At 46.0% G+C, this 17,494-nt stretch overlaps 1 protein-coding gene across 3 annotated transcripts in view; it reads right to left on the bottom strand.

Annotated features, from left to right (window-relative positions):
- Positions 1–1,584: 1,584 nt before the first annotated feature.
- The window catches only part of SRP68 (signal recognition particle 68), a 29,399-nt gene continuing 13,489 nt past the window's right edge, over positions 1,585–17,494 (bottom strand). Inside the window, exons 9-16 of one of the 3 annotated variants that reach the window (XM_082371179.1) lie at positions 13,428–13,526; positions 10,507–10,571; positions 6,948–7,104; positions 6,182–6,276; positions 5,100–5,229; positions 3,380–3,455; positions 2,842–2,894; positions 1,585–2,384 (exon numbers count right to left, since the gene is read on the bottom strand). In XM_082371179.1, the coding sequence (XP_082227305.1) occupies positions 2,157–2,384; positions 2,842–2,894; positions 3,380–3,455; positions 5,100–5,229; positions 6,182–6,276; positions 6,948–7,104; positions 10,507–10,571; positions 13,428–13,526 (903 nt within the window). In that variant the 3' untranslated portion in view covers positions 1,585–2,156. The remainder of the gene's footprint in view (positions 2,385–2,841; positions 2,895–3,379; positions 3,456–5,099; positions 5,230–6,181; positions 6,277–6,947; positions 7,105–10,506; positions 10,572–13,427; positions 13,527–17,494) is intronic. The other 2 variants (XM_082371181.1, XM_082371180.1) reach the window with 2 other exon arrangements.

The raw sequence follows: 17,494 nt of genomic DNA on the forward strand, positions 1-17,494 counted from the left end.
CTGTTCACAACCCTTCCTCACACTGGCAGACCTCCCTGCCCTACGCTCCCTGGGAAGGAAGGACCGGGCGGCCTCTGCAGTTTCATCCTGCAAACCCGTCCAGCGAAGAGCGCTGCTCCCTGGGCCTGACTCTGAACCCGTTCCCATGAGCTGCGATAGCCACTTCCCAGGCCTGAGGACAGGATGGGGGTCCTGCTTCTGGCGTCCTGTCCCCCATAACACAGCCTGTTTAACGTCTGGGGATTCCAGGTGAAGAGATGTGTGAGCTAAGTGAGACCTCGGCCCTGCCAGGTCCTTTTTCTTAGGTAAATATGCGTTTTGATACTAAATACGTCTTGTCACAGCCTCACTGGCTGACAACAGTCACTGCTACTCAGAGCAGCCAGCAGGGCCACCAGGTGGAGGGGAACTTCTGGTGTGTTTTTTTTTCATGAGAAAGAGAAAGCTTAGAAAATCTTCAGTCAAAATGATTGACTCGGGATTCTGGCTCCCCCCGCCCCCGTATGCCAGCACTCTAAAGAGAGCAGGAAGGGCTGGAAGGACTTACTGTGAGCAAGACAAAGGGACATCTTCCCAGATGAGGACAGACGGAGCTTCTCCAGCCCCGGCCGCACCCCTACAGCGCCACAGACACTGGCACAAGCAGGCTGGAGGACCGCCTGCACAGTGGGGCTTCAAACTGGCGTCCTGACGCTGGAGGACGCCCCAGCTGTGGCTGCAGCCCAGGTCAGCGTGAGAATGAGGTGAGGGAGATGAAGAACCTTGGACCACAGCCCTGGTGCTGCCAAGAGCACTGGAGAGCGGGGCGAGGGTGAGGAAGAGAACAAAGGCCCCCGGCGCTCCCCCAGCCCATTAGGAACACTGACCGGGCCTTCAGGACCAAAATCCAGGACCTCAACCTAAGATAATCTGTGCTGTATCTTCAGAAGGAGGTAGGGAGAGAGGAAAGAAAGATACCCCTAAATTGCATGGCACAGATGATGAAATGATGAAACTTTCAATTAAAATAAAAAGAGATCAGCTTCCTGAGACTCTTTGACCCAAAGCAAATCCTGGGGGGAGAAGAGTTCTTATCTCTGAGCATCTCGAAAGCCCCTGCCAACGCCCAAGTCTAAGAAACACATCTGATCTGTCTTCCCACCACCCTCTCCTAACTTCCGGCGATTCCCTCTGCAGCTCACTGGGAAAACATAGGCACCTCTGAGCCCACAGAGGGTTTCATGCATCTCATGTTTAAGTCACTTTTATTCCTTGCTTTCTGACATTACTTCTGTGACTCCTATTATTGATACTATAATAGAAATAAAAACGAGTGACGAAGAAAAAATAAAGGGTAAGGAAGGGAAGTGATGAAAATATAATGGCATCTAAAAATTACAGGTTGGGAACTCTTCAGAAACAGTGCCTCTATCACTCTTTTTTTTTTTTTTTTTTTTTGCCTCTATCACTCTTATCAGGCATCAGACATACCCACGTTGCCAGGAAGTCAGGACCCACATGACACGACAGGATCTTGCAACAAGGTTCCCGAGGAGAGAGCTGGGACCAGACGTGAATGAGGATGTGCAAAGAATGGGCACAGTATCCAGCATCTTTGCCTTTTAATATAAGATTTGTTTTCATCATTTCTGAGTGTAACATATTTCTTCTAAAAATAGAGCTCTTTGCTTGTTCTGAAACTTCTTAACTTTCACTTGGAGGTGAAGGGGAATAAGGCTGCCAATGTTTCCTAGTCAAGGACAAACTCTTCAAGGGATTCTGGATGCTCACAGCAGGAATGAGTTCATTTCAAATCCATGGTACTGAAGAAACACGACAAAACATTCCCAGCCCCAATCTGTGCTGGTGTGGACCCCCACGAGCACATTACTGACCAAAGGCTCACATGAGACCAGATGGCAGGGGCCCCTCCTCCAGGAGGGACGGACACAGGACCCTGCACATATTTATCAGAAGACAACAGGGTGCCCTTCTAGCACCCTGGTTAAGAATGGAAGTGTACAAACACACAAGACATAGGAATGCAGGGTTGAGGATGTTATACTTCTGCCCTGGGCCAATGCAGACCTGGATTTAATATCATGGAAGCTGCTGGGGTTTTCTCACAATACAGATTAAGAGTCAGAATCTCCCCCTGCCCCCAAGGAGGAGCCTGGTTAGCTCCTGAATCCAAAGATGCCCTTGATATATCCAGTGAGGCCACTCTTGGTCTTCTGCTCCAACTTGTCCTCAAGGGGGGGGAAAGCCACATGGTTGAGGGCCAGGTCAAAGAACAAAGGCTTGCATGGGATGGGCTGGAATCCCGGCGGGAAGTGCACGAGGTTGGCTTGCTTGGTGACGAGGGAAGGGTCCAGGCAGAATGTCTCAAACCGTTCGACCAGGGGCTGGAAGTCAAACCAAAAGCAGGAACCCAGATGTTAATCACAGCCCACTGGTGGAACATTCACTACGGGCCGAGCACCCAGTTCAGAGCTCATATGTGCTATCTCACTCCATCCCCACAAACCCCTATGAGGGGCTTTCATGTCCTCATTTTATAATCGAGAGTCACTGAAATCTAGAGAGGTTGAGAGAGGTGGGCTGGGACTGAGGTATAAGCCTGTCCGATGTCCAAGTCAGAGCTCCTAGCCAGGGCACACAGCAGGTTCTTAACTCTATTTGGGACCATCTGGATGACACCTAACAAATCTCACATAGGCAGCTTTCAGGTCCTGAGTAAAAGAAGGGAGGGAAGTAGGGTGTTCACTTAGAAATTTAGGGTCCTCTGTTCTACAAATGAGTACACATTCCTAGTAAGTTATGAATTCTTTTTATTCCTCAAAAGCCACAGCCCAGACTCACCTTATTGTCCTTGACTTGGAAAGAGGTCTCTGTTTGGTGGGAATCATTTGTATCTGAAAGTTTCACAGGATTCAGTAAGAACAGGGACTTACAACACACTACAGTCACGAATGACACCTATCACACGTCTGGGTTCTAAATCCTAAGAGCAAAAGTAGCCGATCTGTGGGGAGTTAGCCCTGTCCCTCCTGAGTCCAAACTCAGAGAGAAGCAGTGCAGATAACAGACAACTAACCCCAGAACCAATGTGGTTGGCCCAGCGAAGCAAGCACCGTTGAATGCAAGACACTGATAGGCAGAACGGACAGCACAACAGCGTTTCTCTAAATTCTTCCACATAACCTGATGCCTCTAAATTCTTCCACATAACCTGATGCCTCAATGCGGCAGAAGGAATGGCAGGAAAAAACTACTTACAGATTAACCAAAACAGCCCCTTTCAATCTTAAAACAGTGGCATAGGGGGTGGGAGAGAAGAGGAGCAGCAGTGAAGGGGAGTCTGAGAAGACAGGCCGCAGAGAACAGGCAGGCGGCTCACCCAGGATTGCGGCCGCCTGCAGAGAGCACTTTTCCGACCTCACTTGCGTGATGAGCTCTTGTACGTCAGGCAGGTCCTGTAACAGTGTGGAAAACGGGGACTCGTGAGCTGGGGTCAGGCCAGAGAAGCGCACCACACTAACCTGAGCTAAGTGACCCCACTGGTATCTTCATGGATTTTAGACTTTATTAAATGGTCTCCCTATTAAAAGAAACAACACACAAAAACTAACCTGTTTCAAAGGGGGAAATCTATGCCATGGCTTAAGTAATACTGCCTGGAAATAATAATGACAACAATGGTAATATTAACAAATTCATCATATACTAAATGCATTACGTGCCAGGCATTGCTCTAAGTAGTTCACCTAATTGTTCATTTCATCTTCGCGATAATGCTGAGATAGTTTGTACTTGCATTTTACAGATGAGAAGACTAAAGCACAGAGGGGCCAAAGAACATTCCCAGTGGCAGTAGGGCAGGGCTTCAGAACTAGGACGGCTGGCTCCAGGGCCTAAGCCCCTACCCACTGACCCCTTCTACAAGGGCAATGCCATCCTCTTGCCTCAGCCTCTTACTCGGCAAATTGGGAAAGACCTGACTGACTAGGTCTGGATACTGCTGAATCCCCTACGCCTCTGTTCCCTAACGCTTTCCCCTGAAACCAGCCGTCACATTAGGTCAGATGGGCTTTTGTTAAACGCCTCTTACTTCTCTCCGGAGATAAGCCATCCACACTGGTTTGTCTCCACATTCCAACGACACCCTACCAGATGACACTGCCACACTCGCCAGCCCACCCTCTGCCCACAGCCGCCTCCCACGTACTCCTTCCTATTTCTCTGCCCTCGCCCTCTATCTTCTTCTGTATTCAGCAAGTCCCGTGGCTGCAGCAAAACCACAAGCTCTCCGAAGGCAGAAACCAGAGTTCTCCCCCACCCCCGAGCCCAGGGCTGTTCCAAGCAGACACGAGTGCCCCAACAGCAGCCCCTCTCACACTGGCTGTGACAACGTTAGGAACAGTAACCCTAGCCCACTTTTCTAAACAGTCTCTACTTATAAAATATACATGGATTCCTTGGACCAGTGCTTTAAGAATCTATAACCTCACAGCAGTCCACAAGCTTAAAAAGCTAGCTGCCATTCAACAATCACTAAATCAAACCAGATCAGCATGTAAGCTCTGATGTATACCCAAGTCACCTGGGGGTCTTGCCAAAATGCACTTCTGACTCGGCAGGCCTGGGGCGGGGCCTGAGAACCTGCATTTCTAGCAAACTCCCGAATGCTGCTGCTGGTCCAGGCGCACACCGTGTGGAAAGGCTTCACCAGTGGTTTTCAACTTGGCTACACATGAGAATAACTGAGGGGCTTAAAAGACCCCAATGCTCATACCAGATCCCACACCAATCAGAACCAATATCTCTGAGGGTGGAACCCGGACATCCGCCTTTTAAAAATCTTCCCAGGCAATCCCAACATGTAGCCGAGTCTGAGACTAGTACTTCAGGGTTGTTTTAACCAGAGGAAGGCTGTCTCTCTTAGTACCCGAGTCCTCTTCGGGCCTGGAATGCTGCCATGAGTTGCACTCCGCAGCTCCTAGGCACTCAGGGATGTACCACATGCCATGGCTGACCAGGCAGGACCAGTCTGGGAAGGCGTCGCAGCCTCACAGCAAAAGTGCTCAGCGCTTGGAAAACAGGAGAGACCAACAGCTCACCTTTAGGCTGTTCTTGAAGGCTCCGGCATCAGAATTCACCTCATCTGCGTATTTCAGGACCCTGTCGTACAGGACAAGGGCTTCGCTCCACTTCTTCACCAGCACATAGGACTGAGCGATGAAGAAACACCTGATGGGGAAGGAAAGAGCCACAGTGTTCTTAAGCAAAAATCACCCAAGATCAAGGCTTTCCTTGCTGTTTAGGCTAAATAAATTGTAAAGTTTCTGAACCTCAGGCTCACTGCCTGGGACGGGAGATCCCACCGTTCTCACTGTTCCAGTTTGCCAGCCTAACCTGCGGACTTGTCCCCGAAATCGGAGCCGACAAGTGTAGGTCCAAAGCTGACCCACTGTCTTTTACTTACTGCTTACTCTGCAAAAAAGAGGTAATTCCCAAAAGGCACAGGGAGGAAGCTGGAGACAGGCAGGAAGGAGGGATGCTGCCCGGATATAAATCCCACCCACAACTGCCCACACATCTAGGTCGCAACCGTTCACCTCTGCTCATGTCTTTCAAAAACCAAATCCAAAGAAACAAACCTCTTCTTAACAGAAATTACTCTGCTGGGATCAACAGAGCCTGAGCGCTGCTGGCCTTTGACAGGAGCCAGAGAGCGCAGGGGCGTGCGGGCCAGAAAAGGAAGGGCAAAAGCACTCAGGGCTCTACTGAGCCGTTCCGTCTAGACCCCGTGTTGCTACACAGTCCACTCCCAAGTTACAAATAGCACGGTGCATGGAAGAAACTGAGACACTGAGCTTTCCCCCAATTCAGTTCAGTTTCCCTGAATCAGCCGCTCTGGTTCTGCTAATTAACGCTTTTTCCAACACTTACCCCTTTTCCACTGGGAGGAGGGAGGAAAGGGAAGGGAGAAGACAGGTAATGTATGTGCTTTCCAGCTCCCCCAACCTTTCCAAAGAGCAAAACTGCACTGGAAACTCCCAGCCACAACCTGAAACTTCCCTTGAACACGCTGGGCTAACTGCTCTCTGATCATATACCCAACCTTCCAGGGACATGCTCCCAAGGCTTCTAGAACCATTGGATGGTAGAGGAGAGCCCTGTCTGTCCCACAGGAACTTACCTGTAAGCCTTGTAGACCAGAGTTTTAAGGCCTATCTCTTTCTGGAAGGCTCTGTCCTCCTCTAAGCCAGGAAGCTGGAGCAATTCCACCAGATTCTGCATAACAGATCCAACAAGAAAACTCATGAAGAGGAGGCCTCGCACTGACAGTCTGACGGAAGACTTGTGAGAACAGACATGGGCAAAACGAGAGAGTCTAGGCTTCAAATGACGGGAAGAAGCCTGTGCCGCGTGACTCGGCAGCAGCCACCGCTGGTGTCACCTCCGCCCTCCTCTCCGACACGGAGAGCTCACGCGTCCTTTCTCTCTCAGTCACACTCCACCTCCTGCAGAGACTTCTCGGACCCTCTCAGCTAGAGGGGGTTTCTCCGGCTCTCAACTCTCATTTCAGACAGCCCACTCCTGTGGCATCTACACGAGTAGGTGCAGATGTGCAGGGGTCTCACAAGCTTACTCACTGGTGAGCTCCCAGTGGGCCGAGGCAGAGTGGCCTCAGGTCCCAGGACGCTCCACAGCGTGCGGGAGACCACCCTGCACAGGGGAAGTGCTCAGTGAATCCCTGTGGTTTACAGTGTCTACACAGCAACACGTCTGAATATCGGGCTCACGCACGGATGGCTGAACTGGCACGAAAACAAGACCTCTGTCTTTTATCGAGACACTAACAGCTCCTGGCTGTCACAGCCCTTTCGCTATGCAAAGCTCAGTCATTTGTGTCCAACACAAACACAGGACAGGCTCTTGCATTCCCAGCCCTCCAGGGTCACCTGAAGAATGATGTCATAGAGCCGGATCAGGTCCTGGGGCCGGGGGGAGCGCTTGCTGTCGTCCTCCGGCGGCTGCTGCAGCACTGCCTTCTGCAGGCCTTTAGCCATGTTCTCATTCCGCTTGATCGCTGTTGACAGCTTGATGTAAGTCAGGTAGCTGGAATGGACCACATGTCAGCTCAGGTTATGATGAGGGAAGCTGATGTTCTGGGAAGAGCACTGGACCACAAGCTGGGACTGCCCTAGGGGATTATGGGGGTGAGGGCGTGTCATATCGCAGGGCTGTCAGGCCTGGGCCTCAAGCTCCAAGGGCCTTCAATTCTGGCTGCTGTTCAGTGGCTAACTGCAGGGGACCAGTATGAAACCTTACGACAAAATCTGATTTTAGCTTGAATTATATCCTCTGTATCTTTATTAAAGAGCCAGAGAGCTACTCATTTCAGAGGACACTGCTGGTCCTTAAGATGACTAATGGATGGCAAGCTAGCTCCTGGAACAAGGACTAGTTACCTGCCTGGCCCACACTGTAAGGATGGCGTACACGCACAACAGCTGCTCCTGCTCAGCTGATGACCTCCCCTTCTCAGAAAATACCGACGGACACTCTCTTTGGAGGGTTTTGCATATTAAATGTGTGTATATACCGGAGACTATACGTGATGCCTGCTTATTTTAACTGGACCATCTGGAAAGTCCTTTAATATTTGGCAATTAAAAACATGGTAACTATTTAAGTCTGCTTAAGAAGTGTTGGGCCTCTAGATCCCCATCTTACTGTGGCAGAGGCTGGAGGCATCCTGGGAGATGGAGGATATACAAGAGGCCTGGGGACAGGGGATACAGGCACAGCTGAGGTCAGGGGCTCCATAATGAACCAGGGGGGTTAAGAGACTGTCAAGTTCTGAGGGCTGACCTCCTAGCATTCTTCTCCTACTCGGCTTCCAGAATAAGAACATATATATGATCCTGATATATTCTGAGAATCTGACCAGCCCAAGGAAAAAAACCCTTCAAGATTCTGGAGTCAGGGTCCTCAGTGAAAGGGCAGAGCCAGAGCACCTACAGTGAAGCCACAGCTGAGGAGCTCCACGCAAGTGTGCAGAGCTCCCAACAGACAAGACACAGTCTTTAACAGGAGTGGATGAACAAGGATCACCAGACACTTAAGGGAAACCTGTAACAAGACAGAAGGGGCCAAGACTGAGAGGGGAAAAAAAAGCAACTTGGAAGAACCAAACTATGTAGGGAGAAGAAAACTTTAGACAACTATTATTAATAATTTCAGAAAGATAAGTGAAGACTTTGTGGTTGTGAAGTTAGAATGAGACACTGTTTTAAAATAATATTCAAAGAACACAAATGAGTTCTTAGAAATTAAAATCAGGACTTCCCTGATGGTCCAGTGGTTAGGACTCTGCACTTCCACTGCAGGGGGCACGGATTTGATCCCTGGTCGGGGAACTAGAATCCCACATGCTGTGCGGCGTGGCAAAATAATTAATTAATTCATTTTTAATGGCATTGGAAATGAGGAAGCCTGTGCAGGAGTCAGATGGGAGGTCAAGAGGGGTCAGGGTGAAGAGCGGGAGTAGCATCTGTGAGAGAGGGCTGTAGGGGAAAGTGGTAAGAAATGCTGAAAGCCAAAAATCAATAAGTAGCAACATAACGCATGTCATTTAGAGACATGGAGGTAAATACCAAAAGAATTTGTTAAAAGTAGGGACTTCCCTGGTGGCGCAGTGGATAAGACTCCACGCTCCCCATGCAGGGGGGCTGGGTTCAATCCCTGGTCAGGGAACTAGATCTCACATGCTTGCTGCAACTAAGAGTTCGCATGCCACAACTAAGGAGCCCGCCTGCCGAAATTAGAACCCAGCGCAACCAAATAAATAATATTAAAAAAAAAAAAAGAATTAAAAGTGGTTGCTGCTGCCTTTTTTTTTTTTTTTTTTTGCCACACTGCACAGATTGTGGGATCTTAGTTCCCCGACCAAGGATCGAACCCGCGCCCCCTGCAGTGGAAGCTCGGAGTCTTAACCACTGGACCATCAGGGAATTCCCGAAAGTGGATGCTTCTGAGAAATGGGAGGAAAGGTCATGAGATGGTTTTTTCTAAAGCTCTGCAGAAAAATCAAACTCTCAAAATAAAGTAACTATTATTCAGAGTAATACAGGAGTCTAGATACATCTTTATTAAAATACAAGAGCTACCTGATTCTCGACTTCAATTTACCCCAAAGCTGGCTTCCGATCCTAACTGATTATGATCCTGATACTAGCCACATGTGGAGGTGGGAGAATGGATCCAAGGGCAAGGGGCTTCACAATTTGAAAGTTTCCTGAGCCCTGTTGAAGCTCTCTGGGTCTTTCAAGGTTAGGAAGTTGATCAACTGCCTCTGCCTTGCTGTGGTTGTTAACTACCAACATGTCCCCTAACCTCCTGGAGCCTCTTCTTTCTCCTTAGGTTGTTGAAGCAGAAGACGGCTAAGGGCCGTTCTTGCTGATATTCTGTGCACCCGAGTCATCTAGCAGTCAATCTGACATTCACATAACACCAAATCCCCTAAGAACGGAGATTAAGGCAGGGAGAGGAGTTTTTATGGTTTTGTTTTTATAAAAGAGGGAGAGGGGGCAAGGGAATGACTAAAAATACCGCCAGGTTCACTAAAAAGTTATAAGCAGTGACTAAGAAATTAAAATTTCAAGGTCACATGGAAAGAGAATCTGAGGAGAAGTGGAATTTTATTTCTCCCCAGGAAGTTCGAAAAATGTCACTCTTCCTCCTTTCCTCTGTGAAACAAAATGATCTACCTCTTAAAAAATTTAAACTTGACAAGGTGATTTAAAAATGCATATGAAAGAGCAAAGGGAGAAAAACAGTCAAGATGTGCCTGAGGAGAAACCTAGTGGGGAAAACTTGCTCGACCAGATACCAAGACTTATGATAAAGTTATAGTAAATCACTGTGCTGGTGTTAGTACAGACAAATAAATCAGCAGAGCAGAAGAGAGTCCAGAAAAATAGAGCACGCAAGGAGAAAATGGAATGTATTCCTGCAGATCAGCGGGGAAAGGACAGAACAGTCAATAAATCATACACTGGAATAATCCATTATCCTCATGGAAAAAGGTGAAATAGATCCTTACCTCAGTCAAAAATAAACTCCAGATGGAATTAAACTTGAGTTGAAATTGAACTCAAATATAAAAGGGACAATGTAAAACATTCAGAACACAGAGGAGAGTCAGTCACTCTAGGAGCTTGGCACGGGAAGGACAGTGGTTAGCTCCAGAAGAGGGGGAGGAATCAACAAGGGTGGGGCCACAAGGAGCTTCAAAGTTACTGGCTGTATTCTAGTTCTTACACTGTATAAAAATTTTAAATTATATGTATATTAGAATAATATACAAATTCAAAACTCATATGATAAAATGTGAATAGATGCATTCAGATTTTAGTATGTATCAATAAATTATAACGTACATAAACATTATATATACTCTTTTGTTCCAAAGATACATCATACAGTGTTAAAAAGTAAAAGCATCACAACCCTTACCTGTGCAGGTACTGAAGATTAGATACCTTCCCCGATTCCCCTTCAAGGGTATAATCTCTCTGTTTCTGCAGAAAGTGAAAAGGTAAAGATAAAATGGCTGATCCTATCCTTGGCTCTGACCACCTCGATTTTTTTTTTTCTTAACATCTTTATTGGAGTATAAGTGTTTTACAGTGGTGTGTTAAGTTTCTGCTGTACCACAAAGTGAATCAGCTGTACATACACATATATCCCCATACCCCCTCCCTCTCGCTTCTCCCTCCCTCCCGCCGTCCCTACCCCGCCCCTCTAGGTTGACCACCTCATTTAACGGTGTGGTCCCCGAAGTGCCCTGGAATACAGGCACAGACTCTAGTAAGTTACGGGCCCTCAAATATCAGAGATCTACTGCGTATATTCCAGAATGACAGGGTCACTCAGTTGCCACCGGCATCTAAAAACCAGACTTGAGTAAGAGGATTCAGAGTAACGGCCAGTAAGGCTTCCTGTCCACTGTGTCCAGTGTTCAGACCCAAAGCATTAAGGCAGACAGTCCATGGTCCTCGGTTCCATTTTAAGACCTGTGTCTTAGACCCAAGTTCTATGCCTTGTGCTGTTAGCTCTTGCCTTGTGGCTGGCCGAATAATGGCCTCTAAAGATGTTCACATCCTAACAGGGACCTGTGAAGATGTTACCTTACATGGCAAGAGACCTTACAGATGTGATGAAGTTAAGGATCTCTTAATTAGCCTGGATTATCCAGGGGGGGCCAACACAAACATAGGCTCCTTATAAGAGGGAGGCAGTAGGGTCAACAATATAGAGAAGATACTGGGACTGAAGCAGCGGTCAGACAGGAGAGAGGATGCTATGCTGCTGGCTTTGAAGATGGAGGAAGGGACCACAGGCAAGAAATGCAGGAAAATGCACTCTCTGGAATACTGGGAATGGATTCTCTCCTAGAGCTTCCAAAAGGAATGCAGCCCTACAAACTCATTTTAGACTTCCATCCTCCAAGACTGTAAGATAATATACTTGTGTTGTTTTTAGCCACTAAGTTTGTGGTAATGTTACAGCAGCAACAGAAACACCTTGCTATCACCATATTCATTACATTCTGTGAGGTGTCTGCTGAATTCAGCTGCTGTGAATTCAAAGTGAATGACAGAGGCTGGGGCTCTGTATGTACCTGCTAAATGAATCAAGGGAAGTATAATACATAAAGGCAGCTTTACAGGAGGAGGAAACACGCGACTACAGCCCAACATACATTTATTGAATATTTCATACAGAAGGTACTACGGCAGATGATTAAAGAAATATATAGTTACTTTTAATATACTTATAATCTTAAGAAAAATATAACGAAAAGGTAAATATAAAACAATACACAAAATGTTAAAAGGCAGTGCTTGACTGGGACTTCCCTGGTGGTGCAGTGGTTAAGAATCCGCCTGCCAACGCAAGGGACACGGGTTTGAGTCCTGGTCTGGGAAGATCCCACATGCCGTGGAGCAACTAAGCCCGTGCACCACAACTTCTGAGCCCGTGCTCTAGAGCCCACGAGCCACAACTTCTGAGCTCGTGTGCCGCAACTACTGAAGCCCACATGCCTAGAGCCCGTGCTCCGCGACAAGAGAAGCCACCGCGATGAGAAGCCCGCGCACCGCTATCTGCAACTAGAGAAAGCCCACGCGCAGCAACGAAGACCCAACGCAGCCAAAAATAAATAAATAAATAAATAAATTTTTAAAAAGGCAACGCTTGATTAACTATCAAACAAAAATTATAGCTTCAAGTGTCAGATATTCGGAAAATGGAGAGATGTGGGCGAGGATGGTGTAGGCAGGCTTCTCAGAGACAGTGAGCTATGAGCCACACCTTGAAAGACAGCCAGCGTTTGGAGAGGTGAAAAGGGAGTGGAAGGAGAAGCCAGGTGTGAGGAGGGGGGAAAGCACAACAGTGTAAGGAAGGCACTGCAGTGGGACAGGCATAATAAGACAGTGAGCACAAGAGCCTGAGGCAGAAGACTCAGGGAAGTAGCCAAGTACAACACTGGAAACAGGCTCGAAACACCCAGCGGAGGCTCATATGCCAGCTCAAGGAGTTTGAACTGTATTTGCTAGACACTGTGGTATCTAAAGTAGGGTGCACACAACCCTCAGGGTAGGGGTATAAGAAGAAAACTAGAACTTCTATTTATATCTATCTCAATTCTAAAAACTTTATTTTAATACATTTTCTATATCACAAATCAGTTGAATAATAAGGTATATAATTTACAAATAAATGTATCAGAGATAAATGCTCAATTTTACTTATGGGGTGCATGATCATAGAAGTTTAGCGACCACTGCTCTAGACCTCAGAGAATCACTGGGCTTTTCACAAGTAGGCAGTGAAATAGGATCTAGAGACAGATTCAGTCTGTTCTTCTGGCAAAAAGGTCTGGAAAACCAAACTGAAACCAAGAGAGGAAAAGCAATCAGGAGACTTCTGTGGTAGTCCAGGCATAATATAAAGGGCTTATTAGAAACGGGTGGAATGGACAAGAGGAGAGAGAAATTACAAAGGGAGAATAAACAGGGTTTCTGGTGACAGGGAATAAAGAGACAAAAATGGTTCTGAGGTTTTCAGCCTAGCTGCCTGAATGAATCACAGTGATATTATTAGAGAAAGGGGGCACTGGAGAAATCCACCTGGAGATATGAATTTGAGATCAAAGCTTAACAGGTAATACGTGAAACCACTAGGAGAAACAGGGTAGACAGAGAAGAATTTCTCAACCTGATGGAGCCCAGAAGAGGCTTTTGCTGTTCACTAGCCAATCACCACACCTAAATACAACGGTGGCTAAGAGTCAATGCACTGAGAATGCGACACACAGACTGAAGAGGACCTCAGCCCAGAACAAGAGCCCGTGGCTCAGCTGAGAGTCCTACCTGATCTGGCTTGAGCTCTTCCCGAACGGCCTGGATGGCGTCCCGACACTCACTGAGCATGGATTCAAACAGACGCTCCTTGGTTTCTTCACTTTCAGCCTAAACAAAGGCAGAAGGCAGTAAAAAGATTTTCTTTTGAGTAAGACATAGCACTCTGATGGGAGGAGGGCATAACATCGCTTTGATTCCTCCCATTAGACACAAATACACACATCAACCAAAAAATGGCCCGAATCGGAGATCATTTCAATTGTTAAATATTCTCTATCATATACGATTTTTCTTATGGTTTTAGTCTTTATTTGTATGGAAATGAGAAATATATAAAGTGAACATACTGAAAAAGTATCTGTATAACTGATCTAAACTGTCAGGCAACAGATGCTTTAATGTTTCCTCTATCATAGAACTTTCTACTATTCTCCTCCAACTCTTCTACCTCTGCTCCCGACCTGCACCTGGCTTCCCTAGACGGGCCTTATGGACTAGATTTGGGGCACTGCTACCTCACACTGAGGCTCAGCACAGCAGAAGTTTCTTTTCCTTACAAATGTAACCCAACGGACTTACACATACTGGATTTCTTTTAAGTCCAAGCAGGTGAGTAACATTACTAATCAATACCCAATCAAAAATATATTTCTCCTAAATGCCATATGAGGTTCTCCTCACCACAGAAATTCTGCCCTCAGATATTCCATACGGCTACGCTGAGAACATTTTTAGGGCAGATGAGGTTGACAAAGCATAGGGCATCAACCCTCTGCCAGCCGGCTGGGATAAGGCAAAAAGTGATTCATTAACTGAATACCTGCCAAACCACATAATCATTCTAAAGAATCTGACTGAGCAGGTGGGAATGAACAAAAAGCAAAAAGGAGATGAACTTGTGTTACTTGCAGACCCACTCTGACATTAGAACATCAACATTCCCATGATTATGTTTGACTTTCCACAGAAACTAACATCCAATCTGATCTCTTGACACTCAACTGACCTCCAAGAAAGCCCCAAAGAAAAGCCGGTACCACCCACTCCTTTAAGAGATGGTTGGGAGGGGCTTAAAGAAAAACCTTTTCTTCTCTTAAGAACGCCTATGTTTTTCCTAGTTTCCAGTGTGGAAAAAAACTTCCTTGTAAATTACCCAATATAAATCGAACATACTTTTCTATTTATAAGTTACTTGACTTCCCTGTTGTTCAGTAACTTAGGAACAAATCAGGGGCAGCTATTCTATAAACTTATAAAGGCAAACACAGCCACCATTAGCTCGCTGAAGCCTAGAGTAGTGCTGTCCACTAGAACTTTCTGTGATAATGATGTATCTGCACTGTCCACTGTAGTCGTCATTAGCTACATGTGGCTACTGAGCAATCTGAAATTTTAATTAACGTAAATAGCTGTATGTGTTCAAGTGGCTACTGTACTGGACAGTAAGAATCCAGAGCCCAGCTCTGGAGAAACACACTCACACGAAACACTGTTAATTAAGCATCTCAAGTTAGCAAGACTCTTTATAATCATTTAATCAAACTGGCCAAATTTTTCAAAGTACAGATCCTGTCGAACGGAGCAGCCGCAGAATAAGATACGCGAACAGACCTGGCACTAACCACACACATACCAGAGCCATCTCGTGAGCAGGCAGGATAAACTCCAGCATCAGTTTGATACCACGCAATCCGGCAAACAGGCCACCGACACCCTTTTAAGATGGGTGGGGTTCAGCAGTCGGGGCAACGGGTGTATAAGTAAGAGAAGAGTAAATTTGGTTTTACCAGCTACACAGGATCTGTCTCCTTTCCTACAGGGAGGGAATGGCTCAAATAAAAAAATTAAAATGATGTCTAAAATGTTAAACCTCTTTAATGCCATGTATTACCTTCGATCCCTTTGAATAAGGAAACCTCTGTATCAAGGTACTGAACATAAGCACATTTTCCCTCTGCTTCCAGAAAATTCTAAGTTCCACTGGAAATCTTACAAAAGTCTTAAACCGCAATGAAGGAAAAAGCCTATCTGAAGGGGAGGACTTCAGTCAATTGTGTTTTCCTAACAGCAGCTGCATTGCACAGTGACCACTACTCTCTGGAGCAGAACTTCTCACGATCCTCCTGGGCTGGACAAAATGTCTCCAAACAGGAAGCCTGAAACATATTTTGCTACTTACCCGCTTATTCTATAAACCTATCTTGGAGGCTAAGATAATCCTGAAGGGGCAGTGGAACAAGAAACACCTCTCTATACGTATGCAGAGGGAGGGTCCCTCAGAATCCACATGCATATGTCTCAAGTCGGCCACTGAACCAACAAGAACATGCTCCTAAACACAGGGGCAAACTCCCTGCATAAGAACTTGTGGTCTGCCTGGACCTTTCCCAGGTGTGCCTATGACAGAGAGAAACCTGAAGCCCAGAAGTAATGTGTTACTCAGTCCTAATAAACAAACTCGAGATCAATTTTTATAAAACTTCAAACACTCTCGGATGTGCTTTTCCACAGCCTCAAACCACATCTCAGTGCTGACTAAAACCAGCTGCTTGTGTCCTAAGGTAGAGACCCCCAGCTCTTTAAAACAAAGCTCCCAGATGGTTTTCGCTTGTCTACAAAAATTGCTGGAAGGTGGTGGTGTGACTGAGAGACAACAAGGCGAGTCTGACCACATTCTCCACCACACTCGCAGGAGAACCAAGGGGATGGGAACCAAGCCTCGCTCGGCCCAGTGAGGTCTAGTGAAAAACACATGGGACTTGAGTAAAAGAGGATACAAACCTCACTTAAAAATAGATTTTTTTTTTTTTTTAGAGAAAAGGGGAAATGATCTCCCTTCCAGTCAAACATTAAAACATTAGCCATAACCTGAGGATAAGAATCATGAAACCTGCAGAGACTTTAAAGCTGCCCACCCCCCACCCCACCCAAGAGCTGCCTTACACCCTCAAATCACCACCAGTGACAATTCAGGTAGGACCAAGGACTAACAAAGCAAAACAGAAATAAATTATAAAGTAAGACAATATTAAAGACATGAGAACATAAAGCTTGGCTAAAGAAAGGAAGGATTTTGCAGCTGGATTTTGGCAGCTGATTAAGCCTCAGCTCCAGTCTTTGCAGTTTAATATTATCTCCCTGAATTATTTCTTCCTTCCACGCTTTTCAGTAAACTGCAGTTTTAGTGTTTAAATGTCATAAAAACCTCTACAAGCAAGCAAGAAGCTGGGGCTACCAAATTCCTGCATTCCAGTTCCCAGAGGGTGGCAAACACCAACATCAGCCGGGTTAGGAAACACTGTAATGAAAAGCCCTGTCTCTCTCAGGCAGAGTGCTTGGTTTCCAGGGCAGAGAACAACTCGACACAATAAGGAGAACAGGCAAATCATCTGACAGTGGCACCAAGGAGCAAGAAGTTCTTCTGGAGATTAGCCTCAAATGGCCAAAGGGCATTTCCCACATTTAATAACCCACGGTTCATTCAGTTTAATACACATTTAATCAGCCACAGTGCTAGACCTGACATCTCAGGATTTAACTAAACTTTGACACTGCACTTAAATTACTTTATTTACTGGCTTGACCTGGTGGTATATGTGTGATATAGCACATTAGGCACGTAACTGTTTTTAATGTTGTTTTTTTTTTTTTTTAAATTTTTATTGGAGTATAGTTGCTTTACAATGTTGTGTTAGTTTCTACTGTACAGCAAAGTGAATCAGCTATACATATACATATATCCCCTCTTTTTTGGATTTCCTTCCCATTTAGGTCACCACAGAGCACTGAGTAGAGTTCCCTGTGCTATACAGTAGGTTCTCACTAGTTATCTATTTTATACATAGTATCAATAGTGTATATATGTCAATCCCAATCTCCCAATCCATCCCCCCACACCCCGCTTTTAATGTTAAAACCTTAATGGTATTCCTGGGATTAATACACATTTTGTTTGATCTACCAAATTATTTAAAGGTCTCTGATACTCAAGTGATCCTAATGTACTGTAAGATGCTTGAAAACCACAGATAACTGTATTCACCACGAGCACATTAACCAGGCACTTAAAAGATTCT

The sequence above is a fragment of the Balaenoptera borealis genome, assembly GCF_965194805.1.
Source record: "Balaenoptera borealis genome assembly, chromosome: 20".
NCBI lineage: Eukaryota > Metazoa > Chordata > Mammalia > Artiodactyla > Balaenopteridae > Balaenoptera > Balaenoptera borealis.